Genomic DNA, 23,351 nt, shown 5'->3' with positions numbered 1-23,351 from the left:
AGAATCAGACAGAGTTTGGGTTGCAGTGAGGGGAGCAGAGCATGTGCTTGGTGGGATGATGAGCAACCTTAAAGGAATTTTTTATTTTTTAAACTCAGGGCGAGGACCTGTCTTTCATCTTTAGTACAGGGGAGAAATGCAACAAGTAGGGGATTACAACATACAATGCATGTGGGTATTATTATGGTTTCACTCAGCCTAGAAAAAATAGGTTTTTAAATGAAAACTATGCAAACATTTTTAGGACTGAGTAAAAATGTGCTCTAATACAGTGGCTAGGGAGCAGGAAAAGGGAGGAGCAGAGAGATGTGAACCCAAGAAAGATTAATTAAGACTAGAAAGAAAATGCACTGAGTATTAATGTTGCAGTGATAGGTACCTAAAATATGTCTCCAAAGACTTCATAAAAGAACCGATCATTCCAACTATGCTGGTGGCTATCTTTTGAACAGTAAATGTATGTTCCCAAAATACCTGCGGTTGTGACTTATGCACCTGAAGAAATGATGATAGCAGTGATGCAGGACTGCTTCATCTCTACGTTATTTTTGCAGCATAGAATTGCCTTAAAGATTGTGACAGCAGCCCTGGGACTCAACTAACATAGGCTTTCTGTAACTAGTTCTATGTCAGTCCTCTCCTTACAGCAAGTAGAGTTGAAAAAATTTGGAAGCATGTTTCACAGGTCCATACTGTATTGAAAGTATGCTTCTGTTCACACTCACTGCATTTGTGAACTTCCCAGGCAGATTATTCACACTCACTTTTATCCTCACAATTCTCAGAACTCTACTTGAATAATCCAGTCACTGCGAGCCAGACTGTATGGTGCAAGTAATCAGAGTATTGTGGAAACATCTAGAGACTTCCAGAGGAAGAGGGATGGGCTGAAGGGAGGGCCCTTGCACTGGCATTATGCAAACACAATTTCTTGTCTTTACAAGCTTGTAGCATAAATAAGGAAGGTGGGTTAGTGCTGGAGGAGAAAAGAGCTGCACAGAGAAGTGAAGGAAGTCGTTCAAGATGGGAGAGCAGGTAAGCAGGTACAAATTGCCATGTTTCATAACAAAGTGTTCTTACTCTTCTACACCAGAATTGTAGGGCTGCTTACACCTGTGTGAGTTGCACTGTTTTATGTAAGATTTAATAAAATATTGTTTCTTCAGTGAACCCATTGCAAATCTTCTGCTAGTTATTTGATTACTGCTTCATTCTCTATGCAAGACTGAGGCAAATTTTTATGGAAGTATTTACAGAAGTGCTGGGAGATTCAAATTGTATCTCCATGCATTTAGAAGCACTTTCTTTCTCTATTGAATCACTAATAATAAAGGCCTTAACACCACTGAGGCCAACAAAGCAAGTTTGACATTTCCAAAACTAAAATAATTTCAGAGAAATGAAGAATTGAATAAAATGAAGTTTGCAATGTTTCTTAAAGCTGTAGTCAGGTAAATCCTGAAAAGTGATGGGCCAGTCTCAATACTGGGCTTCAAATTATTGATATGATTGCCAAAATACAGAATAGCTGTATGTGTGATTTTTTTTTTTACTTTTGCCACATTTTCCAGGAAAACTTTTTACTTATGATAAGGTCTGTTTTTCCAAAGATAAAAGGCGTATTTGAACCTTGGTTTGTGGCTTTATGGGAAAGTATCTTCAACTTTAACTGTGGAAAAGAGAACACAACAGATGGGATCTAACCTACTTGGATAATTACCTCTGATGGATAATTAAATACAGAGTAATCTGAACTAGGATACCAAAGCATCTCTGTACTTACCACACCATTTCACTTTCCAGTTGCGATTAGCATCAACACCATGACAGTGGAACCTCGTGTTCTTTGATCTTGTTTTTCTCCAAAATCGATCCTAACAGAAGTTACAAAGTGTTTAAACAGCAACAGTACTATATTTTGGCAAATATCTATTTGTACAAATAACAAATCAACCCTGATAAACACACTCAGTATTCTACTTTAACTGAAGTAATTTACTTCCATTTTGCAAGGCAAAAAGTGATGGACCAGATTATATAGAAAGTCACCTTTGAATGATGTACAACCATTCGCTCTTTCCTGTCTGAAAAATTTTTGACTAATACTACTGAAATTACTTACATTTGTCCAGCTAAAATGATATCCATCCACATTAAATACAGGCATGATATAGAAATACAGTTGAGTTAGCATCTTTCTCATGGCAGGATCAGTCTGATATGTCTGAAGAGCCTAAAGCAGAAAAGCCAAAGAAAACAGTTTCCATAATAAAAATAATTTTTCCAATTATGTGTTGTGACAGGCTAAGACAGTCATGAGGCCTTCAGCAGTACAGATATCTGATCTCATGGCACCACAGACATCCTTTGAGCTCTGCTTGAAACGCTGACGTCTTCCTACAAATGTGATTCAGGCAGCATGTGAACACATGAAAAATGTGTTTAAAAGACCCTGTTCTCTCTGCTTCTCAGCTACTTTCAGTAGTCAAGAAGAGACAACTGATATTACAGAGAAGCAAATGCATGCAAAGTATTTCTTGGTATAGGAGCTGAAAGTCAGTGGAATAGAGTCTTAGTTGAGGAAATGAGTTTAGCTCCCATAAGACAATGGGGTCCTGTTGCTTCCACCAGGTGACAATTTAATAAGGTCTTAAAGCATTTAAGGCTCCCATTACATAAGCTTTTGTTGTATGCATAATACATGCACAATTACCAATACAGAGAGCTTATTCCTTTATAACTTAGAAACCCCTTTAGTTTGGAGAATCTTAAGTATAAAGGCTCATAGAGGAAGGCTAGGGAGTGAAAGTATTTTTATTTTCCGCTCTGCATCTTAGAAAAACACAGCAAAAATCAGAGGCTCCTCAGCAGTTCTATTTGCTAGTGCCAGAGATGCTTCTTTACCAGTTCCACAAAGCTTGGACCCCACATGCTGTAGGAAATACTGTTCCTTGTCATAGCTGGGCACCAAATTTGCGCCCTTCAAAGCTTAAGTGTTGACTCTGTAAGGTGAGGAATCGAGTGCTTCATGTGGCAGGTGGAAAGTGTTTCACACTGATGCTGGGTTCAGAGGGGTGCCTGAGCCTGGCTCCTCTCCTCCTGGTGCTGTGCAGTATTTCCAGCCCTTCAGATCCAAAGAGTATCATGTGTCAGGGGGGCAAAGGGAAGTGTTTGCTCTGAAATAAACTAAGCTAAATGCTTTTCAATTGACAAATGACAGGGAACAGTGTGAAGTACAGGAATTCAATAGTTCTGGGCTCCTAACCATGCAGCTGTTTGAATTACTGAAGCTGCCATGGGAGCTAAGGGATGCTTTTAGTGGAATACTGGTAGGAAATAGCCATACAACTGGATGTGTCTGGTTCTGAAATTTACTCATGGAGAGGTCTAACATTTTTTTCTTCTCTGAGGGGATTAGTGAGACTTCTAAATACTTTGTCTAAGGGGTTCATTAACCACCTCTCTATTGTGTGGTGTTTTCTCCTTGCCCAGGCTCAGTCTGCCCTCCCAGCAGTGCTGTGCACATGCAAGTCCTTCAGCCTCACTTGCAGATCCAAAGCAGTGCATCATCCCTGAGCAAAGCCAAGTCATTCAGAGCTGCTCCACAGTGCTTCAGACAGGCAAGAGGAGGGGAAGGTGACCAGTAGAGGGCAAAGGGGCACAGCACAGAATAAAATGAGATTTAGGCAGCAGCTGGAACATCATGGTTTAGAGCACTGCAGGGTGGGATGAGATGCCAAAAGAGGGGTTACCACAGGCAGAATACACATATAACTAGGTAAACAGGACTACTATGTGTGTTAGGCTAGCCCTGCATGTAAATCTGCATAGGATTGAAAGCCTATAAGTTAAGTGTGGATGTGAAATCACTAAAACTGTTCTTACAGTGGAGACAGAACCAAGGCATGCTCCAGAATATAAGTCAAGGGAAATGAACATTTTTTTCCATGCTTATTTCAGGGAGAAGTAATTTAGCTGGGGAGAAAATGAGGCTACATACACCATTTCTTTGAGGTTTTTATGCTTTCTCTTTTTAGACAGTATCAGCAAATTAAGCTCAGGTTTTGCCCCTATGTTGGATATTTACATGATGATGAGATTGGCACATGTGCTTATATCTGTACTTATGTATGCCATTCTTTCACTGTCAGCTGCATCTGTAATTACACATTTTGCTACATTGTGGTGTTATATACTGTATTTTAAACTGCAATGCTGTAAGACTGAACACTTTAAAACACTTTCAAAATTATCTCCTTAAAATAACTACAGATAATTAATTAATTTAAGGTAATACACTGCTTAAAATTGCATGGATGAGCTTTGCAAATTTTTCAGAACCATTCCAAATTTGCAAAAAATGACATAAGTAAAATACTTGAATTAAGGCTTTTTAATACAGGTTTTAAATCCTGTGGAGAATATATTTTTCTTCCTAGATAAAAGCACCACCATTTAGAAACCTAAACAAAACATCAATAGCAAAATGCCAAGTAGCCCTTCATTTTTTTGAAGTTACTCTGTGTTATTTTAATGCCTGCTGTCGTTGGCAAAATATCAGGAAAGACTTTAGGAAGCATTATAGTCTCCCATAATAACATTCAAAACTTGAAGTCTTAAAGTTGATTTCAAGCCAAATATGTCAATCATTCAGTGCTGTTCTTTAAAGAATATATGAGTTTTCTTAATAACTTGATTATCCTTTTAGACTAGCATTTCGTTAAAAATGTAGTGGAACTAGTGCAGCTATCTTCTTCATGGAAAGCAAGAGGGTAGATGGTGTAAAGTGAGATCATATTCACTCTTTTTGCTGAAAACGTTTTGTCTTTCATGCTGCTTTTATCTGGCAATTTTATTTGGAGTATGTAATCATGTAACACAGACTGTATAGGCTCTGGCAATGTGCCTCAGAGTTACCAAGGTGTGTCCTTGCAGGAGCAAATCCCACAACTTCCCTTTAGTGACATGACTCCCAAATCCTCCCAAAACCGATCATGTGAACCAGCTCCCCCCCCCCCCTCCGGCAGTGTTGAAACGTTTTCTCGGTGTGTGACACAAGCGAGGCGAATATAAACCATTAGTGAATTAACCGCGTCGTAGTTTGCACGGAGCTCTCAGAGTATGGCTTGATACTGCTTCCCCATCATGCAATCAATAGCAGCTTTGCTGCTGAACGTGCAGAGAGCCAAACCGGCCCAATAAATGCTGAATAGTGTTATTAGTGAGTGAACAGATGACACAGGAACCCTGCCAATACCGTGCAAGCAATCCGCCTGGGGGATGGGGGAAAGGACCGGTGATTAATAGGAGGGGGCTCGTTCATCTGGATCAGCTGAGCGGTGGTTGTTGACAGAGCTACACCGGCTTAGGCTGGCTGAGGATCAGGTCCACAGGAAATTTAATTTAGGGGATGAAGTAAACAAAAGAGCTGTATTGTAAACTGCCAAGGCAATAAAAGGCAAGGGTGTAAAATGGATTTAGGACGCAGCTAGGCTTTTTATAAAATAAGGGGATTGACCAAGAAAGACAAAGCAAGGAGACAGGGTTGAGAGAAACTCTGAAATTGCAATTGAGCTTAATAACAATTTGCTATCCCACAACTAATTGTTATTAAATTTAAGGTGACAGTCAGCTTTTGCTGTTTCTGGTTTTGAATTAAACAATCACACTGAATTAAATAGTTACTATTTAGGGCATGGAATTGACTCTCTTTACTGTTGTACCAGAAATCACATAAAACTACTTCCTATAAAACAGGATTAACTCTTCCATGCCATTATTAAGATATGATTTAAAACATCTTTTTTGACAGTAACATACAATATTTTACTCTTATCTGTACATCTTACACTTTAGCAGGGTGACAGTATGATCTGCCACTCAGGCCTTCATTGACACTTTAGCAGTTTGACAAGTTAGTAATTAGCTGTGTCTTTGTACTTGGAAGCAGTACACCTTTTTATCTCCATTTTTCCTTTTACTGCTAGTATCCTGCTTTAGTATTCAAATCACAAGCAGAGTAGTAAGCCTGTTATTAAGGCTAAGATACAACTGAGTATCTGAAAACAAATGGCTTAAAGCAAAGGGTCAAATATTCAAGGCTGAAGCTTGAACTGTATCTGATGTATCTTCCTTCCTCTTTGGGAGCAGGAGAAACCCAGAAAAAAGTGAGGGAGATGACTGTGCTGCAATTGCTCTTCAACACTCAGGGGAGAGCCCACAAAAAGAGTCTGACAAGAAGGATCTGCAGAATCCCAATGTAAATGAGTGTAAACTGAGAAAATGCTGAAGCAGAGAAGAGGCAGATAGACGATGATGTAATGTTAGAGAAGCAAACAGCCATACCAGGAAGCTTGTGCAAGGCTGGGACCACTCAAGCAAAGGCATGATCTTGTAGGGAAGAAGCTGCATAACTACACAGATCTTAGTAGAAATAGGAGACATAACTTCTTGGTTCCACTCTGTGAAGTAGCACTTAAAAAATCTCGTAGGTCCCAAACAAGTCAAGGACTGCCTAGCAGGGAAAGGAAAGGCCAGTGTTATTCTGAAGCACTGTGAGTGCTCTGAAAGGGGCAACACAAACTTGTCTACTAGCAATTGTATGAAACTAATGCCCACCTACTTGGTGGAGACCCGCCGAGATATACGCCTCTGAAAAATGTAATTACTGAATTTTACATCCTAGTTATGTTGGTCTAGGGTAGTACATATTGAGGGCAACCCAACAGGATTCACTCGAATACAAGGTTTAATTAAATTGTGGAGACACAAGTAAATAGAATCACAGAATCACAGAAGATGCTGAGTTGGAAGGGACCCGCAGTGACCATCGAGTCCAGCCCTTAGCCCTGCATCGGACTGTCCCCAAGAGTAACACCATGTGCCTGAGAGTATTGTCCAAATAATTAAGATACAAATTACTGCTTGTAATTCCATTTCTGGAACCACTAAATTGTCCAATGCATGGAATTTTCTTTCACAGTCCTTTCTCATGCTCCGTATTGTTTCTGCATATCAGTAGTTTTTACTGAGGCCCTAATTACTCAGCAACATCACACAGGAGTGGACTGCTAAAATATAGAGCAGAATTTCCTCCCTAGGGCAAGTAATGTGTTGGAACAACAACACAAATTCTTTTCATGACTTGAAGAAGAACATACCCAACAGCTTAAAAGCCTTCATGAGGTAGAATCTGAATGCCCTAGTGATGAATACTTACACAGGAGTTTACACAAGCAAGTGTCATTGAAGAATTCTTACTACAGGCACAACACAGCTGCAGTGTTACTTTATTTTATCAAGATGTACTCACATCGTGAAAAATTAATAGCTGCAAGCAAAATGAAAGTACTTTTTACCTTCTTAAAATTATGGGTAGGCAGGAAGATGCAGCTGAGTAGTTGAAAGTGCACAAGAAAAATAATGCAGTACTTATTTCTTTTGGAAAAGGAAAACTGGAAACAATTTTAACTGTTTTTTTGCCATCGTGAAGATGTCACAGCAAGGGAAAGCACCTTTCCTAAATTGTGTTCTTGTTGAATAAAACCTGGGAAATTCCACCATGCATCAAAAAAGAAAAAAAACCCTGCACAGTATAAAAAGAGTTTGCCACAGCTGCCTTTAAAACGATGCATCACATGCCTCGTTGTGGTGACAACATGGTACTGCACTCTATCTTTCTGGCCTTGGCTCAGATTTTACCCATTTAAAAAAAACCAAAACAAAACCAAACCAAAGCATCACAACTGAGGGCCCAGTCTGGGAAACTCTCGTTGATAGTGTTCACTGCTACTTTATTTTCCTTCCCCTCAGAAGTAAGAAGTAAGAAGTAAGGTGCACGTTAGTAACCTCTGTTTTCAGTAGCAAGGATGTGCTAGAGGGTTGTAGGTATGTAAAGTGGTATATAGGGTGGCTGCCAAAATACCTGAACACATTCAGAACTGAAACAGCTGTGGGATGGAGGGGACATGTTGAGTAGAAGCAGAAACTACTACACATAGGTGCGATTACTGCACAGAAACTTAAAATGTCGGGAACAGCATTTGAGGGATGAAAAAATATCATGAGGATAAAACAAATTCTGCATTAGTACCAGTGCCTCTTGCTGCTGAAAGGCTGATGAATGAAGTGCTGAGTGAAGAGGCTGCAAGTGGTGATCTCTCTGATGGAGAAAACACAAATAGTGTTTCAGGCAGAAGCTCCTGACAGAGAAGAATGAGTTAGCTAAAGACAAGTAAGGCTGAGTGTTTCAAATATAGATACTGCAGAATGAAACAGATGGATTTTTCCTCTAGATAATGTATATATAGGGAGCACTCAGAGAAGTCAATTTTTTTTTCTGAGGTTAGGCAGCAAAAAAGACAGCTGGGGAGATTAGAATCTGGCAAACAATGAAAATTAAGCTTCAATGATTGTATTGCATTTACTGAAAGAGCTGCAGAGCATTTGTGGAGAGATTGTAACCAGCTGACTGGTCCTTCAAGGATTAAAAAAGCCAGTGTTTGTGGTGCCTTCACCACCAGCACCTGTGAAGGATGCTGCAGGGGATCAAGCCCCTTGGGAGCTTCTGACCTTCCTAAACCAAGGGTAAACTAAAAATTGATGATCAGGAGGAAAACCCAGATAGGAAGATTTCATAGAGTAAGAAGATACAATGATTTAAAGAGAAATAAAAATTTCATGTCAAGCCAACATCGTCTGAAGAGCTTTAGCTGAAGCGAACAGACCTTGGAAAGAAGGAACATACCAAGCTAAAGGGTGAAAAGAAAAAGCTACAAGTACAGTCTTAGTTTTGACCTTGCACACCACTTATTCACTTTGGAATATTTCAAATTGTTTCAAAAGCTCTTCAGATTTCTGACGGCCAGAAATCAAAGATGCATTAGGAACAGTGGCATACCTGTTCCTAAGGAAGAGGACTGGCATAAATATATGGCTTATATGGAGAGGCAGTTGTGCCCTTGCTTTCCTTCCTCTAAACTTCTGCTTGGAGAACTCAAAAAGCCCCCAAAAAACCAGATGGAAAGCCTATCACAGGGAGTGAAATACATTGTCTCAAAGAATAACTAAATATAGGGGTAGTGAGCATCCTTTGAACTAAACTTAGTCTGAAATCCTGGATTGTGAGAACTGTACCTATTCAAAAGACGTAAGTCTGTTGACAAGTGATAGGTCAAGTGTACAATCTTTAACAAACATCATTGTGCTTCTTTGCAGACCTATCTTACACACCCCCAGGATCAGTCTATTTCTTAAGTGGGTGACAAAACTGGTATCTGAATTTAATAATTAGCCAGTATTTCAAGCTGGTAGCTGTGGATAGCAAGAGGAAAGAAATTTTCTGACTCCTTAAGGACTGCTGGTTTTGATGGAGCTCAGCAAGACCCAGAAATGATCCAGAATGTGAAGCTGTTTTCCTGACAGTGTGGACTTCAGCGCTGGAGTGAATGAGTGAGTGTTGCCTTGACTGTTGAGGCAGCATATTGCAGATGTTTTGTCCATCAGAACACGGACTGTGGAATTTTGTGGAATAAGCGCTACACTGGCTTTCAGCAGATCTTAAAGTAGGAATACTTATAGCTTTATTGCCTTCTGATCGTATGGCCTGCGCGGCGCAGAAAAAGAGCCAACCCTTTTTTTACACTGTCTGAGTCTCCTGCTTGGACCTGTGTCTGATCACACTGCTGTCCTTATTTGGCTCCGTGTATGTGCTGTTACTTTAGCTATTCTGTCTATAGGCAAGCACTTCATAAACATTCTTGAGGAAGAATCTCAGGTCTTGAATGCCACAAAATTCCTGGTAAAGACTGGTCTCTGGGGCCTGGTCCACAAGCCTAATGGCTGGTTAATTGGCAGTATGCATCCCATATGCATCCCACAAGGTGAGTCATAAATCAGTCTCAATCTGAGAATAGTGGGAGCAGATGTTGCAATTTTGCTTCTTGGATTTACTGTGTGTCTCTCTTGCCTCATTATTATGGAGTGAAAAGACGGGATTCTGGTCTGGTTTTGGAAGAAACCAATACCAATGTCAGCATAAAAAAGGAAAAAAAAATTGAGATTTGCCCTCAGAATTTAACTTCTTTGTCTGCAGTTACATGTTTGCTCCATGGCTGCATGATGAAGTCCAAACCATCATCTTAAATAATTGGGAACTCAAATAATCGGGATCCCTACTGAGGATGGGAAAAGAAGGTGATGGTGGAGGTTACTGCATTTTCCAAGTGTGAGGCTATTTTCACCTTCATTTGAGGCCCTGATGAGGGGCCTCTTAGGGGGATGCACTTGATCTTAATGGACATTTCCCTTACAGTTTTCATTGGATTCTTAGAATATTTTGTCCAGGAGAAGAAACAATGCTTGCTTCTTGAAGGTTTTTAATTACATTTCTTGGATTTCCTAATCTTGAAATACAAACTCCTGCATCAGAAACGAAGAATAATGCATCTCAAAGTCCCATCTCTTCATGTTATTTTCTGAAAATGTTGCCTGAATGACAGACATTTCAAGGTTATACATCATTGAAATGGATCAAATGGCAGCATTTATTAGAGGGAAGAAAGTCAAACCAGATGTAATGGGCATCCTCATCTGCTTTCACTAAAGCTGAAACAGAATCTAGTTTTGATGTTAATTTGAATAGCAGTCTGTGAACCATATTTCATATTTTTAAAAAATGGTAAAATTCTAAATTTGAGGTCTGGATAATTTGATATCTGAATTCTACTCCTCTCCTAAGTAATAATATAATAATAATATATAATATATATAATATATAATAATGGCCAGTCTTCGCGAGCGAAGATCTGGGGAAGGTCTTTACACCTTCCAGCCTGCGCAGTGGATTTTTTAGGTGAGACACAGTGTGCGCGGAACTGAGCCCACCCTTTAATCCTAAGGTTCATCTGCCGGGGCCAAGCGAGCTTGGACAGTGGCAGCGAGGTCCTTAGGACGTAGGTGGGTTGCCTTTAAGGGCTAACGAGCCCCACCTGCCCGGGAGTGGCCCTGACCGGGAATCGAACCCGGGTCTCCGCGGTGACAGCGCCGCGCCTTTACCAGTAGACCACCAGGGGCTCCTCCTCTCCTAAGTGCACACCAGTGAATAGGAGTTAAATGTTCTTACTTAACATATATACAAATGTAATTATATTTTTGCAAAAAGACTGTAAGTTCTGTGTCTTTGTTTCTATGAGGGTTATTTTAGACAAATATATGCTATGTCTGAATTTTGTTTCTAAAGTCTACTGCTTTCTACAAAGTAATTACACATAATGGAGTACCTTTCGTAATATTTACTAATCTTTTAATGTATTAGATCCCATTTAGCCTTTTTAAAATTCTAGACTAACAACCTTTTTTATTTTTTTTTCTTTTTTATTTTTTTTTAAATCTTGTTGTGGACATGAGTTCTTTCTTCATTTGTCTTTGCAGGTTGCCTTCACAGTAGCCCACATGTAATCAGATCTGCTCCCTTTCACAGTTCATCTTGCTCCCCTACTCCACCACAGGTCTCTTAATATTTCCACTATCAGAGCCCTTTTTCCACTCCTTTCCAGCTGAGTAAGGCTTAAAATTGGGTGGGACTGCACTGTGTGTAACGTGAGTGCTATTTCACCACAATACACGTGCAGACACTTCTCTGTGGTTCATTGGCTGCTACCTAAAGCTCTGATCTTGTATGTGCAGGCCCTCCTCTTTCTTGATTTGAAATTCAATGACAATGAGGTAGGATTTGTCAGAGGCCACCAGTACTGCTAATCCTGATAGAACATCTGATTATCTTTAGCTGAGAGACTACAGACATTCAGGGGCGCCTTCTACAGAAACAAACAGTGATGTTGTTATTAACACCAGACCTATGGAACACAGAGTCAAGGCTAGAGCTCATTCTGGAGTAGATTATAGGAAAAAAACCAACCCAACACACAGAAAACAAAACAGAAAACCCCAACTCCCCAAGCCATGGTCTTTGCTTTCTTTTTTTGTTTGTTTCAAAATGTGAATAGGGTGGTTTCTTACTTTGAATTATATTATCACATAATGCAAAACTCCTTCCTGCGCATTCTCTTTCTCTTTTAAATCTTTAGCTTCTGTATCTTTCTCCGCTTTTCTCTAGCTCATCTGTTCTTTTTCTCTAACTATTGTATTATCCCACACAAGGAACAAGCCTGTGTAGCAGGCAGCCCCTTGCCTTCCCATGCTCCAGCCTTACATCCTCGATTCCCTAAATCTGATCTGCTTTAGTCTGTTTTGTGTTTCTAAATGGGTGGGACCTGGGTCCTTCTCAGCTAAACAACTCCAGATGCTTTGTAGAAAGTGGGGAGCCGCTGCCCATACCCTGGCAAGCCACACTAGCAGCTGCTCAATGGCACCTCCACCCTATGGAGGTGGTGTCTCCCACTGTTTGCAGCAAATCCACTGGTACTCAGAAGCTGCCAGAGGTGTAGGCATGATAACTGAGGGTTCCCAAGCTGAGTAGGAGTTTGTTGCACCCAGTCTTGAGCTTGAGTGTTGACTTTCACGCATAGGTTTGGGTTTTTTTCTAAGCTAAAGCACTTGAAAAGCCTAGTTGTACACAGCAACATGGATATACTTCAATAAAACCAAATGACAAAGATCACAGGGTGAAGAGAAAGCTCAATAAAACATTTCAGGCTGCCTGTGTAGTAAAGGAATGCACGTATGCTGTTCCTGCTAGAAAAGAAGCCAACATCGTGTATATCCAACATTTCCTTTTCCTTGCCTTAAATCAAGGGGCTTGTGGTGCTATTCCTTAGAGTCAATAAACACGCCAGGAAAAAATCTGTCTCCAGGCTGACTGCCCTTTCTCAGAACTGCCCGTAAGTGCCAGGGAGGATGGAAAAGTGGGCTGCTGGGCTGCAGAGGTGCTTAAGGGAGGAGTTGGTCAGCAAAAGAGAATTGCAGAGTTTGAAGTACAGAGAGACCTCCAGTTTTGCCAGAGCTCTTATTAAAAATGTCTAATTCACATAATGAGAAAAGCAATATCCTAAACCAAGTGATCTAAACATCTTGTCTCTCCTCCTTTCCCAGTAATTTTTAATATAATGATGGAGATTATGACTATAATATATTCTTTTCCTGATGCTTTTTGCTTTAATGCTGGATTGAAATATTGCTCTAAGAAGGGATAGGGAGACAAAGGTGGCACATTCTTGCAGTCTTGAGGAACTCTGCAGAGACTTTTTTTAATCTAGGAAAGTGCTTTTACATAGTTAGTTGAAGAAGCCTTAGTAGCAAGCTAGATTCTGAAGATCTCAGATAACAACCAGAAGATTTTTATATACGTGCTTAGAGCCTATATTCCACCATAAACTCCATGGAGAAACCTTGTGACTTTTACCTGGCTGCCACATTGTAGTGCTTTATGGGAAAACCTTGGTGGGGAAGAGGTACTTGGGCAACAGGCTTTCCCACCAGTGTCTGTCTGTCCCAAACATCTCCCTTCCTTACTGCAGCCTGTTCTCCTGGGTAGAAAAGCTCCTCAGAAATAGCTGCAAGTTAGTTCATCTTTACACTGATAGAAGACCTAATGAGAAGACACACAATCATTGCATGCCAAACTATGGATCTGTTTTAGCCTATCCATGCATCAGCGGCCATGGTGACAGGCTCATCCAAACTGCCGTGGCCTCATTATTTCTGTTCTTGCTCTGTAGGCTGCTCTGAATTCTGAGGGAAGGCCACACATGGTTAGATGATCATCTCAGCTAACACATTAGTGTGTTGATGATGCAGAAGTTTACTCTCACAAAATCAGAGGAGGTATTAATACATTGCAGAATTCCACATTGAAATGGGTGGCACAAAAAGTGAGAAAATGGTGTGTTTATAGGAAGAACCCTGCAAATAATATGTTGCATCCCTTATTTTGTGGGGAAAAAAGAGAAAAGGTATGCAAAAATACCCAAATCACACCTGTGGGGTTTTTTTAAGCCACCTTTGACTTTTGTGAATTACACTGCAAGACAGTCTCTATTGTGCAGCTAATATACCATATTGAATAAAAGTTTGTTGGCTAAAGGGAAATGGCAAAATCCTGTAAACATATCACTCATCTGTAAGGAATCCCAAATTAGAAGAGATTAAGTGCTAATATTAAAAAAAAAAAAACAAAACCAACAAAAAATAAAAACCAACCCACACCCCTCTCAGACAACTGGGAAAGCAAAGTTCAAAATCCATTTGATTTCGCCACTCATTTGGAAAATTGCAAATGGATGGATATGAAGGCTAAATCCTAGACATTAAAGGTAAAGGGGAATAAATGCAATAAGATAGGATCAAAGAAACACAGGAATAGTGTGATATTCAGGTAATAAGAAACATATATTTTTAGATGAAATCCATCTATGAAGAAGAACCAGCAGATAAATATCTGGCTTTGAGACTGGTGTTACTGGCAGAATTCTGGGGTTTTTGATCATAGGTTGGTTTAAACAACAGCAGGCTTTCTGGTGATGTAGGGTACACAGGTCTCAAAGGGAGAAAAGGATCTTTGCTCAGGAGTTAGCAGGTCTCATTGAAAGACCTTTAAACTAGATTTAAAGGGAAGAGGGGATAAAACCAGGCACGATAGAAATAAGCCAAGGGGCACCACACCCATGTTTGAGGGACCGTGTTCTAGCACGTTTCTTTGGTCTGCCATCTCAGTGGAGGTAGTGGATGGAGATCCATGTGGCAGCAAAGATGCAAGAGTTAATGATGTGATAAAAAGCACAGAAACGCCTGAGAATGGTTATGTAGGAATTGAGGCTTCTTCCCTGGAAAAAGTGGCAGGATCAGTAGCCCAGCTGAAGTACATCTACACCAGTAATGCACACAGGATGGGCAACAAGCAGGAGGAGCTGGAAGCCATTGCACAGGAGGAAAACTATGATAGTTGCCATCATGGAAACATGGTAGATGAATTCTCGATAGGTTGAGGCCAACTGTCCAACACGGGCAAGTGCCAGATCCAGCACTTTGGTCATAACAACCCCATGCGGGCTTGGGGAAGAGCGGCTGGAACGATGCCCGTTGAGAAAAGAATCTGGGTGTGCTGGTCAACAGCCAACTGAACATGAGCCAGCAGAGTGCCCAGGTGACCAAGATGGCCAATGGCATCCTGGCCTGTATCAGGAATAGTGTGGCCAGCAGGGCCAGGGCAGTGATCGTCCCCCTATACTTGGCACTGGTGAGGCTGCACCTCAAATCCTGTGTCCAGTTCTGGACCCCTCACTACAAGAAGGACATTGAGGTGCTGGAGTGTGTCCAGAGGAGGGCAACAGAGCAGGTGAAGGATCTGGAGCACAAGTCTTGGGAGAAGTGGCTGAGTGAGCTGGGTTTGTTCAGTCTGGAGAAAAGAAGGCTTGGGGAGGCCTTATTGCTCTCTACAACTACCTGAGAGGAGGTTGTAGTGAGGTGGGGGTCGGTCTCTTCTCCCAGGTAACAAGTCATAGGACAAGAGGAAATGGCCTCAGGTTGAGCCAGGGAAGGTTTTGATTGGATGCTGGGAAAAGTTTCTTCTCTGAAAGGTTTGTCAAACATTGGAACATGCTGCCCAGGGCAGTGGGTAATTTACCATCCTTGGAGGTATTTAAAAGACGGGTAGATGTGGCACTTAGAAAGACAGTTTAGTGGTGGACTCTGCAGTGTTAGGTTAAGAGTTGGACTTGATGATCTTATAGGTCTTTTCAAATCTAAAAAATTCCATGATTCTATTTAATGATTCTGTGATTTTATCTTCCTATTCCTATGGAATTACACAAAAGAGAAATGTCTTTCTTAAACTAAGTCGTTAAAGCAAAGATACTGCTGAACTGATCTGAAGCAATGCACACTGGCACTGATTTACCTGGACTATTACCAGAATCACAATCTTCACACTTTTAGGTCTTGGAATAAAATCCTGCTTCATATCTCTGCCAATATGTGTCTGGCATATTTTTGCCCTGTGCCTAGCTGGGTCTGGCTGTTGCTATCAGCTTTGTTTATTAAGCACTTCAGTATTCTACAAATAACAAAAGAAGAGGTATAATAGAGCTAGGTTTTTTTCTTATTATTAATATGTTAGATCTTTCATAGGAAAAAGGCAAAGTTTATTGAACCGAAGGGACTTTATGACTGCAAATCTTTTAACACTTACTTCTTTCACGAACCACTGGCAAAAGGCAGGGCCAATCCACTCTCTTGCATGAATCCCACAGTCTATCCAAACAGCTTTCTTGTAGGGCCGTGACCTTTTACCTAACTTGAAGTGTGAATATTCACAAAATATCAATAGATCTCAAAACATCAGTGAAACACAATAATGAGAAAATAACAGAATATGAGAAACACTAAACCATTTTGAGTTTACTCATATAAAGGAACATAAATTTATTGTTTTCAAAGGTATGGCCAAGATAATGTTAGGCACGTATGCCAGGACAATGAGGCTGATCTATGGGAAAAAAAAAAAAAAAGAAAGGAGAAGTGAGATCTCTCAATTCCTCTTTTATGAGGAATGATATCCTTAAATATCAGATGGAGTAGGGTGAGGAATAATGACACTACAGGAATAGCCTGATGAAAAATCAAATTTTCAGAACTCTTCAATGGCAGAGGAAAAGAAAATACATTGAAACTAAAATTTTTTTGTATCTTGCTGACACACTCTAATTTGTGGTCCTAATCGTGTGAGTTGGAAGCACACAGCCCTTAAATTTTGTCAGCAGCTAAAAGGGAAGTGTATGTGGCACAGGCTGAAAAAGGCTCCAGAGTCCTCTGGGGTCCCTCTCCAGCATAACTGCTCTCTTAGTTGTCTATAAACACAAAGCTTTCCAATCCCCTTAAATCCAAATCCTGCTAATTGAACTTGTCCTGTAATCTATCTTCATGTGTATCCAGTCCAAGTAAATAGGATTTGGCTTTTAGTTTTCCATCTTTTTTTTTTCTTTCTTCATTGAAGATGACATTCAGAGAGACACTTAGATCTTAGCGACTTATCCTTAGGAAATGCTGTTAAGCTGCATCTCTGGTGTATAGGCTTTAACACAAATAACAAAGTGTCTGTCCCTGATTCCAGACTTTAGTCTGATTAATGACTATTTAATCTTTACCTTGAGTACATACAGTGGTCTCCCTTCGTAGGATTTTCCAACAGAGAACATGTGAACAAGATCTGAATGAGTTCTATTCAGATGACGCATCCAGTCCTGGATCTGCAAATACAGAAATGAATCGTTGCTTCAGTCTTTGCATTTCATGGGAAGCAACTGTAATACTTTTATTAATCTCAGCTCTCAGTCCTCTGTATGTTTTTGGATTTTCCTGTAGTTTTTGGTTTTTTTGTTTGTTGGCTTTGCTTGTTAGTTTGTTTATTTGTTTTTTGGACACTAACTATTATTTGACTCTCATAGCTCTATTGCCAGAGTCTGGAAGCAGCCTTCAATCACATGGTATTTCTTTTCTCATTTCAATGTTGGATATTACTGGAATGCATTAGCTGTCCATTAAAAATCTGGGGATGGGGCTAGTCCACCATTCTCACTAAATACTAATGGAACAAAGAAAGAAGTTCCCTGATTCTGCCTGCCAGAACACAGAATGGCAAACAGATTGACTTGCAGGATTCAGTGGTACCTGGAATATTTGTTTCACAGGCACCAGACCTTCCTAAAGTGCAGCACTCTCCATGCCCGGTCTAGTGACTTTGCTTTGGAGCAGACTGAAACTGTGTATGTGAGCAGACAGAAATCAACAGAAATTATTTACCCAGCCACCATCCGAGGTAGTTAAACATGAATTTGTATCTATGTATTTTTAAGTATTTGTGCCTCTTGTGCAAATACTTAAGCATTTGTTCACACCACTTAAAAGAGTCAGTGTGACTAATCACTCACTGAAATCTCTTATTCCACTGGAGAAAAAGACCTACTTAAAAAAAAGAAGAAGTCATAAGCTGTGAAAGATAGTTACATGTAAAGATAAGCCTTGAATACGTATACTAAAACATATATATTTTCAAGAAGGTGCCTATTTTCGAAGAAGAAACACTTAGAACACTTCTGAAGATGATCAGGTAACCAGAACCTGTAGAGAGAATGTAGTAGATAAGAGGAACAATATGAATTTTCACATACTTCTTCCAGGGAGTGATACACTTCGTAGTTATACTCAGATAGGGACCTTCGATTCCTATATGACCTCAGTCCAGTTTGGTTTTCTACTGCTTTCTGTAGGTCTGATATGAGAATCCTAAGCAAAAAAGAGAGCAGTATTACTGAAAATGTAGTAGAACACACAAGCTAAATCAGAACAACAATCACATTTAGAAGAAATATAGCAGGAGTTAAACCACCCTGACTTTACTTCTGTTATACTTTGACAATAGAGTGCTTCAGGCTCGTTTGAATATAAGCTGCCAAATAAATAGTCCAGCTGCTTTGAAATGTAACAGTGCCTTCAAAAACACAATGAGCTTGTTAACGACTAAAACAGGATGATGTAAATAATGTAGCCAATGTGAAGAAGCAACCACTTTCATTTGTTTATGGAGCAGCATTTGCTGTCTTCTTTTATAATCCAGTTATATTATGTGATCCTGGATCTTCAAAAACGGATTTCAAACCATTTAAAGATCTTTTTAGGCTTAGAAAGACATGCACATACTATTTTTCTGGCATGGAACATTACATATATTTACAAGTTGTAGAGGCAAAACAAAAGAAGAGGAACATGGCAGCATTATCATTCTGTCTAAAACACAAAAAACAGCAAACAAAAATTCTTAAGTGTGCTTTGTTGTTCACATTATCTACACTGCAACAGTTGTTTGCCAGTTGTGTTAAAATAACTCAGGAAAACCACGAAACAATACCAAATGGAAATTAAATATACTTCCATAAAGTGTGAAAGGTTCTTTGCATTAAGAGTAAAATGCAGAAGGAGTTGTGTAAGTGGAAATATTTCCTGGTTTATGGCAAAAATAAATAATGAGACAAATATAAAAATATAGCAAACATCTAAAAATAATTATAAAGAAGAAGTTGGAGCATCTGTCCATTCCATGAGGCAGTAGCAGGATCTGGGAATATTGACATCAACATCAGTAACAACATGACTGTAAAACTGAGTCAATTCTTGTATGCCAACTTCTCCTAAAACATGGCAGTGTGTAATCACCGTACCACCAATTCATCATTCCTGTGAAATGATAGTGACATTCAACCTTTTATATTTTCATAGGCATCAGCTGCAATGATAGGAAGAAGATGGAAATAAATGGCATTTAATCTGCTCCTAACTCAGGTGTGCAGCAGGTACCGCAAACACAATAGGCCTATCTACATGTAATATCAAAGTAAAGGTTATTCCTGTCTTCAGATGCGTTAGTGAAGTAGTTGTATAATTTGGAATTACATTGTTCTACATCAGCAACATTCATTAAGCAAACTAAAGAATTACGATCTTGACTTGCAAATTACTATATATACTATAAGACCAGTACTGTAATGCCTGTAATTAGATTAAAGGAGTGGTTTTATTCAAGTTATTAAGACATTTAATATTTTAAAAAAATACATGACTGCTTTGCAGAATTCTGATTAGCGTAAGCACCTACCAGAATCAAGCTTTGTTCACTTTTACAATAATACATTTAATTTCATAACTCCTGATTGTTTATGCATCTGTACTCTACATGAGATTTGATAATATTTCTTTACTCTTAAGTGACTGTGTACTTTGTGTGCATATAACAGAAAGGCTCTTAAGTCTCTCAGGTTTTAGAGCAACCTAAGTAGCTTCTTTAACAGAAAACTTACAACTGAAGCAACTTGGTGCAGAGTGAGTTTATCTGATGCCTGGCTTGTTTTCATGACCATCTTGTCAAGAAGTCAAGCCTTGAGTCAGATAAGCCTGTTTTACAGACAAGTACTGGTCACCTGGTTCATTATTAGGAATGCTTAATGCTTCCTAACTTTAGAAATTTGTCACAATTTAAGCAAGCATCAGGCTGGAATTTTAGCTGGTGTTTACCTCAGATTTTCCAGTTCCAAAAGGGATGTAGCAATTTTAACTCCTTTGGGGAGTGAGTAAAAATTAAATAATAATAAAAAAACATTATGAAAACCAGCCACGTGAAAAGGAGCTGTACAAAGTCTTGCTTGTGGAGCAGCACTTCAGCTCAGTGGCTGTGCCTGGTTACCCTGCTCTCCCTGACTGTGGGTGTTGTTGGTTCCATGGCAAATCCTCCTGGCTCTTGTGGAGTTACAGATCTCAGGAGGCTTGTCAGGAACAGCACATGCTTGTAGAGGCTTTGAAGGGTTTTGCTTCTGATGGCTGGGACCATCTGAGATGGGCAGCAGGGGGATGAAGAGGGAGAGTAAAGGAAAAATCTGGACCTGACAAAATGCTGCCCAGCTTCCTTCCAAGTGCACACAACTTGTGCACCAAAAGTCAGAGGGGGGATTTTTCCCTGTGGAAGATTAATGCAATGTTGTCGTAGTATTTGTACCATGTTGCTTCAGGTAAGCTGAAGAGACCCTTTGCCCTTTCAGTTCTTTCCCTTGCACACTCTGCTCTGCAACCCAAGTAGAGGTCTTCAAGTACAGAGAGTGTTTACAACACATATAAAATGGCCTTCTGTCATTTCATTAAAGGTGATTACTGTGACCAGGAACAGCAGCAGACGTGAATACAACTGCTGGGGCACAGTAATTAGGGGGACTTTTTTTTATAAGCACAGGAAAACAATTACAGAAATCCCCATTTCACTTTTAAACATAAACAAAACTGAAGGGGTGTTGAAGACACATGAAAGTGACTCTGAACTTCAGCTATTGAGGTTGTGTAATTAATCTTCTTGTATTTGTTTCTGTGTTTTTAGAACAACAAATTTATAAGAGACAATTGTTATAATAAAAATGGAATTCTGATCAGTACATACATACATACATACATATACAGTATGATCTGCACCATCCTTTTCTCACTGAGAAATAAACAAAAATACCCTCATGTAGCTCTTTATTCAGTAAATATGTGAGAATTCAAATAACTCATCACTTGACTATTCAGATGCTTAGGCATCTCACTGAAAATTCTTCACTGACAGGATCATTACTCTTGTCCAGTATATCATAATGATAAATATGAAAGGATAAGTACGGTGCAAAATTGTCTTGAATTTTTTTAAGGAACGCTATAAACAATACGTGATCCTTAGTGTGTATGTATTTATGCCATATGACTTGTGATGGGTCACTAGGATTGGAGAGTAATAGAACTAGTGTGTTCCTGTATAGTTGATGAAGAAGGCTTGCCTCTGTGTTTGCAGCACACTCATAAGTAAACCTTGCTCCTGCTAAGTACAGAGAGAGGCAAAGCAGGCTGCAGAATTAGTAATTACCAACCCTCTCTTAACAGATGTGATTTCACATACATTGAAAACACTTCAGCTTGACTCCAAAGGAGGACATTTAATTAAAGCTGCCTGCCTGTGGGAGATTTTCTGTTCTCCCATTAAAACGGTTGTTTTCTTGGCAGTGCCTAGTTGTCTGCCAGTCTAATTGCTGTGATGTGGAATGTATTCCCAAGCGCACTTGGCGTGGGAGAGGCAGACCTGCCCCAAAGGCCAGATCTCTGGAGCAAGGCACAGCAAGTGAAGCGTGGGCTTACGTGTAGTGGATGTTGGCTTGCTGGAGGAAGGGCAGCAGGCTTCGGGTCGTGTTCTGCGGTACTCGCACGTCAGTGACCGTGCCCTCGACGATGTGGAAGGGGCTGCTGGGCTGCCACAAGTCCACCTGTAGTGCAGGAACCAACCTGTAATTCATACGCATTCAGTGTAGGTGGGGAAATCCAGGAGATGGCACGCTTGAAGGTGTGTAGGCAAACACCTTAGGCATGATACAGACAATAAACCTGCACTGGCTGGTCCAGCTTGACATCTATACTAATGGAGCAGATTTTGAGGAATGATTGTGTCCAGTTTACCACAACTCTCATGGGAGATTTGCCAGTGGGAAGAGAAAACGGTCTCCAGAATGTGCCTCCTCAAATAGTTTGAAATTAAAGGTACTTCCAGCTTCATGCACTTCCTCAGACTACCTTCCCTATGTCCTATGGAGTCTAGGAGTCTCTTTTATTTCATTAGGCATTTTCTGTGTTCACTGGGGCAGTAAAAGAATGGTAAAGAGATATAGAAGGCATAGCAGATACCACTGTTGTTTACAAAGCATTCCCAAGCTTCATTCTTGATAATAAGCAGATCAGAGGTCAGTAGCAGGGCACCAATACCATGAATACTCAAATTTTATATGAGAAGTCAAAATAACAGGATTAAGATAATCAAATCATTACAATCTTATAAAAAATTATAGCTACTGAACGATACCACTATTATTATTGTACTGCCTCTATCTGCCCACATCTGAGGGATGTTTCTTGTCCATTTTTACTTCCTTTTGTTTCCAAATCTGAAATACACTTGGAAATTCTAGCCTAAGGCATGCATGAATTTTCAAAAAAGCAAGAAAGTTTGCAAACAGGGTTTTGAAAATCAGTGTTCTACACCCTGTAGTAAAATAGTGTAGGATGCACATACTCTGCAACAGGGGTGAAAACAGTTCCTCCTCAGCCAGTGTGAGGACAGCGGCAAGAACAAAAGTTAACAAATCTCTTCCCAGAGCTGTTGGGTAGTCCTAGGAGACTATAAATGGGAGTTTCAGCAACTGTCTCTGTATCAGTGTGACAAATAAGCATGTCAGGATCCACAGGCTTTAAAAATATATGCTTGTGAGCTGAATACAAGGAATGGACTACCATGTCCACACATGTCTTAAAGAGAATTTTAAAATAATATTTGATAAAAGTCTTTTGAAGTTTATTGCATTCAGCTGTGCCAGGTTGAACTGATGGAAGTCATTAATACAGCTTGTGAGTGTCCACTGCTTTCCAGGTTTCTAAGAAGGTTTTAATAATCTGCATTTTAAAAGCTCCTGACTACTTCTATGCTATACAAGCTATTTTTGAAATATCAAATGCATTTCACCTGATCTTGCTATAACCTCATTTGTGAGGAGATTACAATCTTGAAACAAGGGTTTAATTCTCACCATTTCTCAAATGGCTGCGATTAAGAATATTCTGATTACCAAGAGGTCACCTGACACTGAACCTGATGGTAACGCATACAGCAATAGTGACCTCAGTCCAGTTAATCCAATTAAATGCCTGCTACTTTGGAAGCAGCCAAACTGAAACACAGGAGCAGCCTCTTCTAGTTCCTGCCAAAACCACTCTTTGTTTCATACTGCCACAATATGGTCCACGGATCCGAGTGATAGTGGTGGGTGGGCGCAGCATCTTTT

General features: G+C 39.9%; 1 protein-coding gene across 1 annotated transcript in view; it reads right to left on the bottom strand.

Moving 5' to 3' along the window:
• The window catches only part of CPA6 (carboxypeptidase A6), an 81,616-nt gene that overhangs the window by 10,670 nt on the left and 47,595 nt on the right, over positions 1 to 23,351 (bottom strand). The window contains exons 3-8 of the mRNA XM_050331171.1: positions 21,661 to 21,785; positions 18,123 to 18,237; positions 17,100 to 17,201; positions 16,145 to 16,249; positions 2,123 to 2,233; positions 1,784 to 1,874 (exon numbers count right to left, since the gene is read on the bottom strand). Coding sequence (XP_050187128.1) covers positions 1,784 to 1,874; positions 2,123 to 2,233; positions 16,145 to 16,249; positions 17,100 to 17,201; positions 18,123 to 18,237; positions 21,661 to 21,785 — 649 coding nt within the window. The remainder of the gene's footprint in view (positions 1 to 1,783; positions 1,875 to 2,122; positions 2,234 to 16,144; positions 16,250 to 17,099; positions 17,202 to 18,122; positions 18,238 to 21,660; positions 21,786 to 23,351) is intronic.

The sequence above is a fragment of the Myiozetetes cayanensis genome, unplaced genomic scaffold, assembly GCF_022539395.1.
Source record: "Myiozetetes cayanensis isolate MyiCay16 unplaced genomic scaffold, myiCay2020 scf1, whole genome shotgun sequence".
Classification (NCBI taxonomy): Eukaryota; Metazoa; Chordata; class Aves; order Passeriformes; family Tyrannidae; genus Myiozetetes; species Myiozetetes cayanensis.
The sequence above is the reverse complement of the archived record's forward strand: the minus strand, read 5'-3'. Positions and strand labels throughout refer to the sequence as shown.